The following is a 15,438-nucleotide window of genomic DNA, read 5'->3' as shown; positions in this document are numbered from 1 at the left end:
TCGGCCCGAGCTCGCAAAATCCGCATGTGTCGAGATGTTTTGAACAAGACATCACCCCGAGTTACAGCATCTAGCAAAGAACCCGCTATTTGCTTTGGAATTGGTAGATGTGGGACATGGAGAGCTCTTCCGCGCGCTGCTCGGCCATCCTCCAGTGCCCGCCTGTCCATGTAGCCTCCACCAAGCACAGCTGATTGCTACTTGATCTGGTATTTCGTCAGGCGGCGTGAGTGATGGGGACCATGCTGGTAGCCCGGCTCTCGGAACCTTCCCGAGTCAGAAGTTTATATCTAACTCTCCATGTATATTTCTATTTAATCGATTGAATTGCTACTTTTGTTGATACTTATAGGATCTTGTCACATCTTTTGCACTCTTCATCCTGCGCCTGTTGTACGGAATAGAATAGCTAGCCCACCACCCGAGAAGGCGACGGCAACCCCTACGCAGCCCACCAATTGGCTGACCTATTGGGATTTTTATTGATTATCTGTATTGACCTTGTCTTCTCTGCTCTTCTTCTAAGAACATATTGACTTCATCGACCACCATGGCCTCGCGCCTCCTCTGCCGCTCACTCTTGGGCTGCTCACGTCGCCAAGCCCCCACAAGGAGAACAGCCGCGGTACGGCAATGTCTACAAGAGCGATCATTCTCTGCCTCCCCGTCAAGTAGAATCATGGAACTCAGCTGCTTCTCGCAAAACCAACTAATGGTCCGAGATGCTATAGCGAAGATCTGCTCTAACTTTCCCGATGTGGGTGATTTTCTCGTCCTTACATATGGATTACAAAATGCAGGCACATGTACATGTTTTTCCTTGAAAGAAAAGCGCAAGCCCGATTGACATCAAATATTTGCAGGAATACTGGGCTGCGCGCGACGAATCAGGCGAATACCCTCATGAACTGCACGCGGCATTGGCCAAGGATGGCTGGATTGGAATTGCTCTTCCCGAGGAACTGGGCGGAGCTGGCCTTGGCATATCAGAAGCGACGATGATGTTACAGACGATTGCACAGTACGTTGACTTGCGATTTATTATTGAGCTCTTTGGCAAAAGGACAAAAATCAAAAGGGAGAAAAAACTCAGAAAAATGCCCTGACTGAATACTAATAGGAGCGGTGCCGGTCTCGCTGGTGCGCAATCGATTCACGCAAATGTTTACGCTACTCAGGTATTCATGACAGTGTCCAGACAATTGACTGGCCGGTAACGCTAAATATTAATTGCAAACATCTAGCCCGTTGCCAAGTTCGCGACAGAAGAGCAAAAACAGCGGATGTTGCCCAGGTTGATCGCCGGGGACTACAGAGTTTGTTTTGGAGTGTAAGACAGACAAGCCCCTTTGCCTGGTCATATACCTTCTAGGATTGCAACCTGACGAAGAAGTAAAATAAAACAGCACAGAACCAAATACGGGGCTTGAGACGCTGAAACTCCGCACGGAGGCGATTAGGGATGGTGACTCGTACAGGGTATCTGGACAAAAAATGTAAATCACCAGCAAAGTGCCATCAGGCACAAAACACCTTTCGCCAACATATTTAGCAAAGAAAAACGAAACTAACCCGGCCCCTTCAAGCTGGATATCTTCCGCCCAAGTCGCCAAGCGAATGGTCCTCCTCGCCCGCACCACGCCGCTTGAGGAAGTCAAGAAGCCATCCGAGGGCCTCTCGCTTTTCTTCATTGACTTCGACAAGGATGCGTCGGGCCTGGGCCTGCGCAGGATTAAGAAGATGGGCGGCCGCGCCGTTGACGCGAATGAGGTCTTCTTCGACAACTACCGCATCCCTGCGGATTCCCTCATCGGCGAAGAGGGCGACGGTTTTAAAATCGTACGTCCTTTACCCCCCTATTCAAAAAGAAAAAAGAAAAAAAAGAGGGAGAGAGCAACATAAAAATGGAGTATGCGGTTCATACCGTTATATTAACCACCCCCAGGTCCTCCACGGCATGAACGCCGAACGCTGCCTCCTCGCGGGCGAAGCGCTGGGACTGGGTTACATCGCACTCGAAAAGGCCGCCAAATACGCCAAGGAGCGCGTCGTCTTCGGCCGGCCCATCGGGCAGAACCAAGGCATCGCCCACCCGCTCGCGGACGCCTATATGAATCTCGAAGCGGCGAAACTGGCCACGTACCATGCCGCGAGGCTGTACGATGCTAGCAAGACTGATAAGTCGATTACGCAGAAGGCGGTTGGAGTTGCGTGTAATTTGGCGAAGTATCTTGCGGCGGAGGCAGCGTTTACGGCGTGTGAGAGGGCGGTGAGTTTGGGATTGACCTATTCTTTTGCTTCCTTGGTTTGGATTTGCTCATTTGCTCACCTTTTTATGGTTACTAATATACTATTCTTTTTCTAGGTGCTCGCGCATGGTGGGATGGGTTATGCACAAGAGTATCATGTTGAGCGATATCTGAGGGAATGTTTCGTGCCGCGGATTGCGCCTGTCAGTCGAGTGAGTACTCTTTCTCTTCGACAATCAAAATATTAATTGGGTATATTTAGGTTGTGAGGATTCGAGAGCTAACAGTATAATTAGGAGATGATTATGAACTATGTCAGTGAGAAGGTGCTGGACCTGCCTCGTAGTTACTAGATAATTTGAGGGATTTTTCCATTTTCTTCGTTGCCGGTTGAGAGTGACGACATAGCAGTGCAATAATGGGAATGGGGAAGGATTGTCATAGAGTTTTTTTTATCCCTGATTTTTCCCCCGTTTAAATTTCGTCTGGTTATATTTTCCCATACCAAGGTATCCATATTGCTCTATGATTGGATAGATGGAGTTGGAATAACCCTTTGCCACTGTTTATATAAATAGTATAACACTCATTGTTGGTTTGAAGATATATTTCATCATTGCTTTCATCATAGTTAACCTCTGAACAGCTCTACATAATCTGACCTGTGTATGTGGGTTAAAGGTAGAAGCTTTGATAGTTTTTATTGTGTAGTTATTTATTTGGCTAGTTATTTAACTGGTTAGTTAGTTATAGTTATTTATTTCATGTACATAAGTTAGCTAGTTTGCTGGAACTAGTTCACAAATATTCATATTGCTCTCACATGCTAGCTCTTGGTTGTGTGCTGGCTGGCCCCTTTTGACCATATCTGGGGGGGGAATGAAATACACAGACAAATAATTATTATTTTTGTCAAAAGATTGATCAGTTGTTTAAGTATTTTATTTATATTTTATAAATTTATTTAATGTATTTCCAATGCACTTATTAATCTGCAGAATTTAACTTGTAATATTTAATTGCCAACAGTGGTTCAGGCTAATCCAAATTATTTTTTATTATTTTTTCGTTTTGATTTTGATTTTGATTTTTTATTTTTTTCCGGCTCAAACCTGAATCTGACCATTTCTTCTGCTCTGACGTTAACTACTTTCCTTCATCCACAACCAAACCACAGCAACAAAAACAAACATCACCAACTACACTCAACTCAACTCAACTCAACTCAGCTACGTCCAGCTTCATACATCTGTCTCCAGCTGTCATCTCTTCTGCTTCTTCCATCGTTATCCCCATAGTCTCTGCTATCCATCTGCTATCTCATCCATCCAGTTCAGCTGCCTCTCGCCCTACTTGCTTCTACATCATCACACCACACACATGGCGAAGGAATCTACACAGCCGGGCGGAAGCCCTCATCTAGGTAAATCTGAATCCCCTGCGGATCCCTTATTTAATCTTCCAAACTAGTAGAGTTGCATCCTGTACATCACTGTAAGGTAGGTCTATACTTCTGCTTCTCCCCTCCCTTTTGTGCCGCTCTATTTCAAGCTACGTACGGACAATGACATTGACGCAGTTGTGCTTTGGATTATCTAGTCAATGCTCGCTTTCCCCCCTTCAATTCCACCAGCATGACGGAGCAGCGTCCTCACAAATTCTCTATAGGGGCCCAGATCGATGCTCTACAATGCGAAGAAATGTATTCTGACAAAGGTGCGGACCGCGGACCGTGTGAATCTCGGCCAAATTAGGAAAACAAGCTCAATGCTAATGTATTTTTGTTTTATCATTTCCAGATGTCTTTCACCACATAGGAAGCACCAGGGTTAAAACCAATGGGACGACTGATGCCACTGCTACAGGGCAACCTTTAACTCGTATGTGCTTCCTGTAATTGCGTGCACTGCTTCTAAGTTACATATTTTTTTTATTTTTTTTTATTTTTTGCTGCTTTTGAGCAAGAACAGAATTCATGTTAACTCCGATATCTCGCAGATTACCATTCCCGCATTTACAGCTTGTTGAGCGTTAGTTTCCCCAATTCGCATTTCTCTTCAAAAGGTATCAGGAAGTATCAGTGGCTGATATCATTTTCCAGTGGGAGCGCCCTCGAACCACCGCCGTCTCATTTGCTACGATTGTCAGTCTTATTATTGCAGCCCGATACCTGCCTCTGCTACGATGGCTCTTCAAGTTTTCGTATCTGTCTCTTGGATGTGAGATAGCAACCTAGGTTCCAATCTCGTTACTCCACACCTCGCCATCTTCTAACACACTATTGATATGCAGTCACCATTTCCCTCGAAGTCGCCGGGAAAGTCATGTTCTCCCGTGGCCTAGCTAGCTCCTCCCGCCCCCGCAAATATTACACCATCCCCAAAGATACCGTAGAGAGCATCCTGGAGGATCTAGAGCAATTGATGGACTTCTTCCTCATTGAGTTCCAGCGCATTCTCTTCGCGGAGAACCTCACCTACACTCTTGCCGTAAGCTCTTTCCTCTCCATAGGACGCAAACTGATCTATATCAATGAAGCTAACCCATAAATTCCATCGCCACTCAGGCCTTCACCGCCGCCCTGACCTCCTACTGGCTCGTCCGCTTCCTCCCTCTCTGGGGCCTGGCCCTCATCCTCGTTTCCGTTGCGTATCTAGGACCCCTGGTATATATTAACAACCGAGAAATTATCGACACCCAGATCGATCAGATCCAACAAATCGTCAACTCCCAAGCCACCCAGGTGAAGGAGATGGCCGGTCAGCAGACCGCCCACGCCACCCATATCGTCAAGCAGTACGTGGGTGACTACACTGCCAAAGCAAACGAGTATATGGGCTCCGCTCGCTCTCTCCCACACGTCGAGCAGGTTGCTCCAACAACCGTACAGGCCCAGCCGGAACTCAGGTCCGCCGCCGAACCCGCCGTTGAACCGTTAACTGAACCTGCTGCTGTCGCTTCTGATGCTGAACCTGTCGCTTCTGAACTTGCTGCTACTGAGCCAACAGATGCAGTGCCCGCAATCGTGCATACGGACTTTCCCACAGCACCCAAAGATGACATCGTGCTCGGTGAAGTTCCGGCACGGGAATCCAGAGAGGAGACGAAGTCAGACGAGCCACTTCTGGCATAAATTGCACAATACATACCGGAGGATCGAGACCTTTCTTTTCGCTCCCGATTGCCATGTCATTCCGTAGCCTGTGAAGTGGGCATGGGAAAATTAATAATAATGACATAAAAGGACAGGCAGCAAGGAGACTGAGAGGAAAAGAGGACAGGTTGCGGGTTTTCCCTCTTGCGGAACTTTGTAATCTTATTTCTATTATATTGTTCCGTTGCGAGTGAGTGACCTAAGTGTTACGTTCATGATACTAAAAAAAGCTGCGTGTTTTTTATCGTTCTTTTTTCTTTGTTATTTGTTCTACTCCTCTCCTCCGGTTTTGAACCCAACCTTTTCTCCTGGCCTTTTCGGTTCATAGCAAACAAAACCCTTGCTTTTTTTTTCTGAGCTTGGGTTAATTAGTGGATGATTCATTACTTTGTTCCACTTCGTTCTCCCTCTCTTCACCCCCCTTTCCTTCCTTTATGGCCTGGTATGGTGGCAATTAATGAATGTCTTTGATCTTCCAGGGTCGTTTTTTCTTTCTTCATAAAAGGTTCGGGTTTCCCGGGGGGGGGGGGGGGGGTGTGGACGACGGAGGGGTTCATTCTATTTTTTCTTTGGCTTTTCCCTTTCTGCTGGACGCAGTTTTGGTCCGACTGGGCATAGGTTGAAAGTTCGAGCAAAGTAAAGCAAGACAAGGCAGCGCAGGGCAAGGAAAGGCATAAGGGAATTACTTGATGATTTTTCCTGTCGTCCTTCTTTTTTATCATGTCACATTTGCATTTGCTCTTTTTTTTTTTTTTTTTTTTTTTTTTTTTTTTTTTTTGTAATTGTCGTTTTATCCTGTGTGTTTGGTCATTCCGTTCCATTTCTCTGCCCTCGATTTTTGAGCTTTTCTCTTTTCTTTTTTGTTTTTGCTCCATTACCCCTTTCATAACAAGTGTTTGCTTGCTTTGGATGACGTAACTTTCTTTTTCTCCTTTTTTCACCCTTAAATTCTTTCGTGTGTTATCATTGTCAAACTGTGAGAGCTTTATTTAATTCATCCAGGCAACTACTTCCCTCTTACCATATTGGGCCTATTTGTTTGTTTCTGATTGCTTGCTTGCTTGTTATGCGTTAACTGCAAATGGCTACCCTACCCGGCCATCCCTCTCGCTTTGTATTTATTCAAAGGGGATATCTTGTCATTTCGATTTGTTGTCGTCCCAAATTCCAAACCCAAGCCCCTGGAAGAAATATTCCATCATTTTGTATGAGTGGTTGATAACGGTTTATTTTGAAGGTCGTTTTGGTTTGTCTTTTTCTTTGCTGGATCGCGACAACTGAGATAGGGCGCATGGTTTCTGTCAGGGCAGGAGAGAGCTACGGAGGGAAAATAAAAAAAAAAAAGAATAAAAATATAAAATAAAATAAAAAAAGAAAAGTTGATATATTCAGTGGGGGACAGCTTACATACAACCTTTGAACAATGGCCACGCAGGTTGCGTACTTCATCAAGAGAAGCTATTCTTGGTTTGTTTGGACTTTGAAATGGAATTGATATGGGTGATTAGTGATTACAGTGCTGTTGGTTGCTACGCCATTGCTGATTTAGGTGATATTTTGGACTTCCAAGTTCAAAAATACCTCACCCTCTCTCTATGTGTTGATTATTATTGCCGTCGAATAAAATGGATGGTTGGTTGGGTGTATGTATGCTATTGAACATGAGTATGAGTATCACGTAAAGTATCAGAAATGAAAATGTACAGTTATCACCTATCAATGTATTATATTATATTTTTTATTGTCAAATTCTCTCCTCTCTCTCTCATTCTCTCTCTCTCTGGCCCTCGCTTGCGTGCTTCCCGTCCTAGCTTCTTCCTGTCCTGTCATTCCGTGCGCGTTGCCAGCGACCAGCCAGCCAACATCCCCGTTCGTTTCCATTATTGAAAGAACTGATGAACATGTATCCTGTCAGGCTGCGAATTGCATACCTAGGAACCAGTAACTACTTACTGAACCTGCAGGGTCAATACGCTCCGTTCCGCAGTCCAATGCACGTGGGGTTCGCAGCTCTGCAGGTATGCTGCGCATTCCCACAAAGCTACTAAGGTATATATCCCCGTGCCAACGTCTGTCTTTCACCACTTTGGTCACCTTGTGCGTACATGTATGTACCCCGCCATTAATTTAGTATGCGCAGTGGCCTGGGAGATACAAGATGAATACAGCATGATACCTTCCCACGTTAAATTAGCCTAATGGCCCAGAGTGGCCAAGGCCGTGGTGAAATATCAATATGTTCTGCTAGTTAACTACATGTATATCCAGTAAATCATGGTGTCTATCAAGGATGACTAGGGAGGGGAAATTAGTGATTGTTAATTAAAAGGCGGTGGTGAGGGAGGGAGAATGGGTGGTATGTAATTTCATTCCATTTTTTTTTTCTTTTTTCCCTTAACGGTTACCATCCATATATGTCTATATGTCGTATGAGGAGGACCCAAATACTCCGTACCAGCGAATAAATTTAAGTAATTGAAGCATGAAATAATAAAGCGCATATTGCTAGGCGTCACATCGTTGCAAAAAGCTGAACAAAAGAAATACGAAATAAAAGGGGGAAAAAGGAGAGTAAGGTAGTTGACCAGGAAAAAAGGGGAAACGAGAATGAAAAAGCGAATGACAGAATAATACCATCGGACGTACTCCTCCAACACCCAACATACAGAAATGCCCCACGTAAACGTTGCGCAATTCCCAATGTAAGTACCTGAAGAGGTAGTTCTCCAATAGGTGCGCGATAAAAAAAGAGACCAAAAAGAGACCAAAGCAAACCACCCACCCCACCGCTGCTATGCACAAGTAAGGTGTAAGCCAGTATAGCCAACCAACCCCTTGTCGCCTACTTTAAACTCATGGATAGTTAGATCAACAAAAAAAAAAGACCTTACCCTCAAGTCAGCCGATAAAAGTCAAGGAATATCATTTCGTGTCCACAACATACCAGCAGAGCACTTTAGGGAATGTTGTCTTCTTTTTTCTTTTTTTCTTTTTTTCTTTTTTTCCTTTTATCCCCCCTACGCTGAAGCCCGCCTCCTCTTCCTCTCATCCACACGCACTACATCCTGCATATGCAACCTCATAAGCATATACGCTGCCCTCGCATCGTTTGTAAGGGGTAAAGGCGAACTACGCCGTTTGGCGTCGCCAGCTTCGTCCATTTCCTTGTTGGAGATTTTAGGTAATGAGCCCCCACGTTCACGTTCGCCTTCAGGGCTGGCTTCAGTTTCAACATTCTCGTCACCGCCGTCACCATCATAGCTCTCGTTATCCGTATCGTGGTACGAGTCATACTGCAACACCTGCTCGGTGGGTGTGCTCTCTGCCGAATCCTCTAACTCCTCCGGCTCTGTCTCATCGTTGACATCTATATCCATATCCATGTCGTCCACTAGCTTTGCAGTCTTGTTCCGCATAATACTAAGGGAGGAGAGTATTGTCTGAGGAGAGGGTATCCGGGACTGGCTGGTTCCCGTCGTCCGTGGTGTACTTGCTGGAGGGTAGAGGCTATCCCATGGTTTGGATGGGGAGAGGCAGTATGCACCTCCGGCGTCAGTGTAGGCGGTGTATTCCCTATCTCTATTGGCCCCGACTCTTACTCCTATCAAATGAACCGGCTTTGCTCGAAGTTCCTTCCTGCTCCATCTGGATTCATTGGGATTTGCGCGCGGGTAAGGTTCAGCAAAGCTACGCATCTGGTTTGTATTGCTCCGTGAACGCCCTTCTAGAAGTCGATACTGTTTAGCTGAATTCGCCGCGTCGCGCACTATGGACTGGTCGATCACCCATCTGCCAAACCTCGGATCGTCGGGGGGAATGCACATTGTGAGAAACTCCACACCAAAAAGGGGTGTCAGGGCGTAGCGGATCTTCCAACAGAAAGTAGCTGCAACGGCCTTGGCTGCTTCGAAGGGCATCCAATATCCTGGTAAAATCATCAGAGCTGTGAGTTCTGATAGGGGTTAGATGGAAGAGTCTCACCTTGGGCCGCTAGTGCCCCCCCTGTGATGCTGTGGCAAATTTCGCGGAGACCAGGGTTGGCATTTAGCATTTTCGCTGGGGCTGTCTGCGGAATGGGTCAGTTTCACACTGGGGAAAAAGGAAGAACTTCATACCGATAAACATACCTTGGAGTAGTTATTACATCGAAACAAAGAGGTAGTTCGAACGAGGCCGATGTTGTAGTCCCACATAACGGTATATGTCTTATCGTCGCCGGGAACTTTGAAGGTATACTGGAACACTATATATAATATTTCAGACCAACGTATACCTTTGGGAATAAACGCAAAATAATTATCAAAATATGGGGCCACTACTCATACCTTCGAAACTCTCCCGTCCTGTCTTCTCTAAAAATGACTTCTTCTCGCTATTATACGGAATATGCCTTGGATACTCGGTGATATGACCCATGGGATGGATTTGGAATTCTTTGTGCGCTGCAGCAAGCTCTGGATTCTGATACTCGCATGGAGGATATCGCAGCTCTCCCCGCGTTCTACCCCGAGTGAACACGGCAGCATCCTTGGACACCTTCTGCTTCTTCTGCCTTGGCGGGGGTGACTGGCGGTACTCTCTTGAAAAGCGACTGGGACAAGGTGTGGGGAGCTGTTGGGGATATATCTCTCGCGCTTCAGGTTCTGGGTTAAGGAGCGAGGCAATAGACGTCATGGCTTATACCAGGGAAATAGAAGAAGTGAGGTCGCCGTCTGGATCAAAATAACGTATCTCCGCTCGATACCAACGGATGTGTTGCACGTCTCGAAAAATTAAAAAGTGGAAAAACGATACTCAGGGTAAAAGGGACAAAATGAGGAAATGGGAAAGGAGCTTGGGCCAGTGACGGGACAACTGTGTAATTTCGAACGAGAAAAGAGAAAAGCATTGACAAATAGCCAAACAGAAGCGAGGACGAGGGAGAAATTTAAAGCTGGATGGGATCTGGATAAAATCTAGCAAATGTCACTTCACATGAAGCAAAAACGCAGATGCGCAAGGTAAACAGATCTACTCCCAAGGCCAAGGTAAAATGCAGATTGATGCATATAAGACTAAGAAGGTTTGTCGGCTTTTGGCATTATGACATATGGGTGAAGGAGCAAGGAGAGAAAATAATGACCCTCTTAGTCTACATCAGGCAGATTCCGGACCGATCTCTTTGTCAGGAACCTTCCGATAGCCCTGGTGAGGAGGCGATGATGCTCTGCCGGCTGCTGTTGGGCGCTGAACTGGCGGGTGAGGTATACTGTGCCATTCCTGGGTCTCCTCTGCTTGTTTGTTTGTAGGTTGCTAGTGGCCACTTAGCTTCCTACCTATATATCGAGGCCGGTTAGGCAAGCGGTGAACAAGACACAAATGGCAGGCAAGTCAGGAGACACAGGGTAAATGTCTCAGAGCTATCCCCTAGAAGAAAGTTCAACATCTCGCCCTTTTCGTCAAGGGGTGTTCTGATGTCGACGTTGAAACAAATGTAGACCATTTGAAATGAAAAATCCCGTAATCAAGTTAATGGCCCTTCATCTCGGAATTCTGGCATGGCAGCTAAAAAATGCGGCTGGAGCAGCGGTTATCGCCCTGTAACTTCGTTTCAGTACTCCCTGACGGCTGAGAGATAGGTCAAAGATAGAATTACTGATACACAGCGCGCCGACCCGAATGAAAGGGTTAAGCCCGCTGTGCCTAGTAGTTTTTGTCAGGCAAATTGCATCCAAGTTAGCCAGGAATGGAGTGCACCCCATCGAGGCAAATCAGTTCCACTGACAGATGCAAACACCCGCGGAACGGGTGAGGAGGCGCCACATATGTACTTTGCACCTATCTAGAATCCGGACGCTGTTCAGGCAGCCGTTCCCATGGGACATCGCACCCTTAGGCATTCTTCAGGAACGCTGGTTGAGCGCTCTACCTGGCGACCTAGTGCTCATCAGGTATTCACAAAGAGCAGTATTAATTGCGTGGGGGTACGGGGTAAAGAAGTAATACATCGAAAGTAGAGAGGATGATAGCATAGTATGACATGAAGCTCGGGACTCAGGTTCCCGTCTTTCTTCATTCTCTCGCTATCAAATATTCCTCCCCTCGCTCAATATTTCTCTTTTGATTTGTTATTCTTTATTCGATTTTTGATTGCCATACGCAATGCAATCCAGGTCGCTCTTTTTCTCGATTCACAGCCCCCACCGCCAGAAGCAAGGCTGGAAAGGCTTAATAGGTATCATGTCAAGCCTTAAAATTAACTTAGGGACAGAGGGTAGAGGCGAAAGGAGAATGTCTTGGCCAAATGGCTGAGAAGTATACCGGGTATGTACTGTTTGGTACAGCTCGTGTTACGGGTAGTTGCTGGCCGGTCAGACTCGCTAGATGCAGGAATGGGAAGATCAGAGACAAAGATGCAAGATGATTGGCCCGTGTATCGGAGAATAAACAGCCAGTGTGTCCAAGCACCAGTCATGAGAGCTGTCATTTTGTTTGGATTTCGAATGTTGAGGACGGGGGTATAAGGGGGTGTGAGAAGCGTAATGAATGATAAAATGCCAAAGCACTGGCATTATCTGGTGTTAAAATATGTAAGTAAAATGCCAGAAACTTTTCTGAAGACTCGGAAGATGTGTGGTACTGTCAAATGCCGTAACCTTTTTTCCTTCGTTCAGCGAGGTCCAGCTGCCCAAGAGTCAGAGGCAACGCACCAAAGCGTGGAGAGGATTGCGTTGAGAATCTCACATCCGCCTCCAAATCTACGCTGGCCCCAATGCCCTCATCCTAGGCAACCCGAAATAATGGGGGTTTCGCTTCCCACCGATGAAACCGTAATAATCAAACCCAGTATGTACTGTACATACAAAGGGCGGTAGGGGAATTTTCCTCCGATCCATGACTGTAGTGATGCAGCTACCCGCAGAGTTCTTCAGGCACGGATCCTCCCTCATTTAGAGAGGACAGCGAAAGGGAAACGAAAAAGAAAAAATCAAAAAAGTCGTTTAGGGCAGAAGTAATTTTAAGCAAGAAAATAAAATAGTAAAATAACATAAAAAATAGAATTGGTCTTTCCCGTACATTGGGATATTGATTTACTGTAAACCCAACGGTGCCCCCCAACCCAAAAGTATCCTTGCTACGGATTGCAAAGGAGCGCTTTTTTGAAAGGGAAGATAGCACCGTTATTGATGGTCAACTCAGCTCCTCTTCTCAGGAGCCAATACGGATTATTGTTGCTGGCAAATGGTGAGAAATGACGCCAGGTTGTCTTTTCTCGCCATGGCCCTTCTAACCGGCAAAGAAAAGAATTGTTCGTTCAAAGCCTAAGTGGACCAAATAGTCAGTTGGTTCTTCTGGTTTGAGATGTTTTGAGTAGTTGCTAGTACTATTGAAGAAAAATAGCCTTTTGCCATATTTGTTTTAATGTCTGTTTTGTTTGTGGCTGCTGGACTCACCTTGGGTCAATTAAATAAACTAACTGCCTTCTGGGAACATTGCTCTGCTGTTCTACATATAATCAGAACAATGAAATCCGAAGTTTAGAAAGATATAAAACAAAGCATGGAAACAAATGAGAAATCAATCATGATGCAAAGCTGCTGAGTGCTGTTGGTAGAATTTGATATTTGATCGAGGGAAGTTTAGCGAAGATGGTTTGGTTTGGGAAAGTTATGATGTTGTGCAGGATTTTAGCCCAATGCGGAAATAGCGTCAGTACAAGGGATTCAATAATGTTCAGTGCAGCCCAATCCACCATTATTAAATCGCATAACCCAAGTGTACATTTCACACCCACTAGACTAGAATCACATTAACTTATTATTTACAATTCATCTAATCAATTCAATTGGCCGCTCAAAAACATCCACACAAAGGCAGAAGGTAGATTTCCCAGTTGCCCATCTGTATGTATGTAGCTGCCCGCCTCATCCGGAACTTCCCAAGCCAACTCATTTCTCGCACACGCTACCTTTCACCTCCTACCCTATGTGCAGTACTATATTGCATATGTACATTACATGCACATGTACATAGTGCACCTTGGCGCTCTCAGCTTTCATGGCAAGCAGGAGAAAGGATTGACGTGTTGGGGTTTAGAGTAGCACATCAAGAAAAAAACCACATGTAGCCCTTCCTAATCTATGAACGTGAAAATACCCAAACAAACCATAGTGATATAAGATATCTCATTAGAAAGAGAACAAAATTCAAGGGAGGGTCCCAAGAAAACTGTAAATAAATAAATACAAAATGCAAGCAGAGATAACAAACTCGAAAACTGCAGAACATGCAAATAAGGGCATTAAAAAGTACCAAAGTGTAGAAGAAACTATGTAGGAGAATAAAGTCCCACAATAGCCACACACTACCCACGGTCAGTCATCCACCTCCTTCGCCTAATCAATATCAGAAAACTCTTCACTCGACCCATCGCCATCATCTTCCTCATCTTCCTCATCGCTATCAACATCAACTACGTACGTAGGTTTCTTTGCTACCGCGGCTGCCCGACGTGATGGACGACCCCCAGCGGTCCGTGCTGGCACTGGAGCAACCACCTCATCTTCGGAATCATCCACATCGAAACTATCATGCCGTCCCTTTCCTTTACCCTTTCCCTTTCTAGCTGGTACCGGGGAATCGAGAATGTCATTCGCCATCGCATCGATATCATCGCCGCCGTCATCATCGGACAGTGAATCTGTTAGTTTCTGCGACTTAGCTTTCTTCGCAGCATAGGCTTTGGCGGCGGGGGAAAGGACGGTTTTCTTGGCTGGGGCCGCAGCGGTGGCTTTGGGTTTGGTAGTGGGCTTTCTGGCGGTAGAGGTAGACTTGGTTGTTTTTGCAGCGGGCTTCCGAGGGGCGGTACTAGGCTTTGCTCTAGCAGCTGCCGCTGACCTTGAAGTGACGACCGCGTCCGAATCGCTACCTGCACCCTCACCCTCATCACTGGAAAATTTAGCATCCTTAGGTTTCACTAGAAGCGACCTCCTCGGAGAATTCTGAGGAATAAGTTTCGAGTAGTCCGTTTCATCGGGATCAAAAATATCGTTACTAGTGGCTTTGGGAGTTTTTGATGATGACGATGTCGCCGGTTTAGTGCCGGCGCTAGTACCTGGGCGTGAGAGTTCGGAAAAAAGAGTTCGACACTCCGATGATGCGTCGGCAGAACGGCCAATTCCCTTCACCATCTGGCTGACATCCCCAAGCAAATCATCACCATCGTCGCTGTCAGACTCGCTTGAGTTGTTGAACGTGATAGGTTTGCGATTCGTTCTCGCTTGGCGTGCGGGCCTTCTCGATACGATTTCCACATCTGAGCCATCATCATCGTTCAGGGGAATCCTCTGAGGTGGGGGAGCCGCTTTCTTACTTTTCTTCTCCGGCAAAGCTGCAGACTTAGATTCTTCGAAATCGCTTTCAAGTGCAGCAGCTGACTTCCCTGGCTTTCCTTTCGAGGGTTGTGCTTTCGTTTTCTTGGGAGGCACAGGCATCGGTTGAATATCATCAGGTTCACTTGGTCCACCAGTCCCTGTGTCCATATCCACATCACGGGGCTCGGCAGGCTTTGGGGATGCCGTCCTAGAAGTTTCTTTGACTTTCGGCTCAAATTCGTCGAAATCGCTCAACCCGTCAAGCTCAATAGGCTTCATAGGTTTAGAAGAAGCAGCTCTCGGCTTCCTAGTTGGGAGGATTTCTGGTTCGAAATCATCCTCATCATCCAAACCGCTCGCACCGTCGGCACCACCAAAACCCTTGTCGCTGCTCGGTTTAGGTTTCCTAGACGCATTACTGCTCACATAGTTAAGAAGGTCGCCCTGCGGCTTTATTCGATTCATAGTAGTTGATTTGGCAGATTTCTTCGGTTTAGGAAGGCCGAAATCACTATCATCGTCATCGGCAGCCTTGCGTTTCTTACCACCTTTAGTAGCCGTCTTGAGTTTCGTAGATACGCGACGGGCACTCTTCGCACGCTTAGCTTGACGGCGACCTTCGTCCTCAAGTTGGAATTTCCATTCCTCTAGGAAAGCATCAAGATCAGCTCTCCAGATATGA

The 15,438-nt window shown here is 46.1% G+C and overlaps 5 protein-coding genes across 6 annotated transcripts in view; 3 read left to right on the top strand and 2 right to left on the bottom strand.

Annotated features, from left to right (window-relative positions):
- Positions 1-33: 33 nt before the first annotated feature.
- BDBG_08811 (acyl-CoA dehydrogenase) lies at positions 34-3,211 on the top strand. Its single transcript, XM_031723737.1, has 9 exons — positions 34-757; positions 864-1,021; positions 1,121-1,178; positions 1,245-1,330; positions 1,407-1,496; positions 1,587-1,839; positions 1,946-2,269; positions 2,366-2,461; positions 2,546-3,211. The coding sequence occupies exons 1-9, from the start codon at positions 551-553 to the stop codon at positions 2,600-2,602; spliced, it is 1,329 nt and encodes a 442-aa protein (XP_031581022.1). The 5' UTR covers positions 34-550; the 3' UTR covers positions 2,603-3,211.
- Positions 3,212-3,629: 418 nt separating this feature from the next.
- On the top strand, positions 3,630-5,388 carry BDBG_08810 (cwl1; the record flags this gene model as incomplete). Its single annotated transcript, XM_002620737.2, has 7 exons — positions 3,630-3,672; positions 3,849-3,965; positions 4,049-4,129; positions 4,248-4,279; positions 4,351-4,468; positions 4,542-4,738; positions 4,816-5,388. The coding sequence occupies 7 exons, from the start codon at positions 3,630-3,632 to the stop codon at positions 5,380-5,382; spliced, it is 1,155 nt and encodes a 384-aa protein (XP_002620783.2). The 3' UTR covers positions 5,383-5,388.
- Positions 5,389-7,679: 2,291 nt separating this feature from the next.
- Positions 7,680-10,077, bottom strand: BDBG_08809 (the record flags this gene model as incomplete). Of its 2 annotated transcripts, XM_031723736.1 has the most annotated exons (5): positions 7,680-8,289; positions 8,348-9,328; positions 9,385-9,469; positions 9,531-9,646; positions 9,729-10,077. In XM_031723736.1, the coding sequence occupies 4 exons, from the start codon at positions 10,075-10,077 to the stop codon at positions 8,421-8,423; spliced, it is 1,458 nt and encodes a 485-aa protein (XP_031581021.1). In that variant the 3' UTR covers positions 7,680-8,289; positions 8,348-8,420. The 2 variants fall into 2 exon arrangements, with proteins under 2 accessions (XP_031581021.1, XP_002620782.1); XM_002620736.2 differs by having other exon boundaries at positions 7,680-9,328.
- Positions 10,078-10,520: 443 nt separating this feature from the next.
- BDBG_08808 (uncharacterized protein) lies at positions 10,521-11,385 on the top strand (the record flags this gene model as incomplete). The annotated part of the gene is made up of 2 exons (XM_031723735.1): positions 10,521-10,687; positions 11,229-11,385. The coding sequence occupies 2 exons, from the start codon at positions 10,521-10,523 to the stop codon at positions 11,383-11,385; spliced, it is 324 nt and encodes a 107-aa protein (XP_031581020.1).
- Positions 11,386-13,778: 2,393 nt separating this feature from the next.
- The window catches only part of BDBG_08807 (DNA topoisomerase II), a gene marked incomplete at both ends in the record, with an annotated part of 5,748 nt that continues 4,088 nt past the window's right edge, over positions 13,779-15,438 (bottom strand). The window contains one exon of the mRNA XM_002620734.2: positions 13,779-15,403. Within this exon, the coding sequence (XP_002620780.1) occupies positions 13,779-15,403 (1,625 nt within the window). The remainder of the gene's footprint in view (positions 15,404-15,438) is intronic.

This window comes from Blastomyces gilchristii (genome assembly GCF_000003855.2).
Source record: "Blastomyces gilchristii SLH14081 genomic scaffold supercont1.29, whole genome shotgun sequence".
In the NCBI taxonomy this organism is placed as follows: Eukaryota; Fungi; Ascomycota; class Eurotiomycetes; order Onygenales; family Ajellomycetaceae; genus Blastomyces; species Blastomyces gilchristii.
Note: the sequence above shows the minus strand (reverse complement) of the source record. Positions and strands in the feature narration are given on the sequence as shown.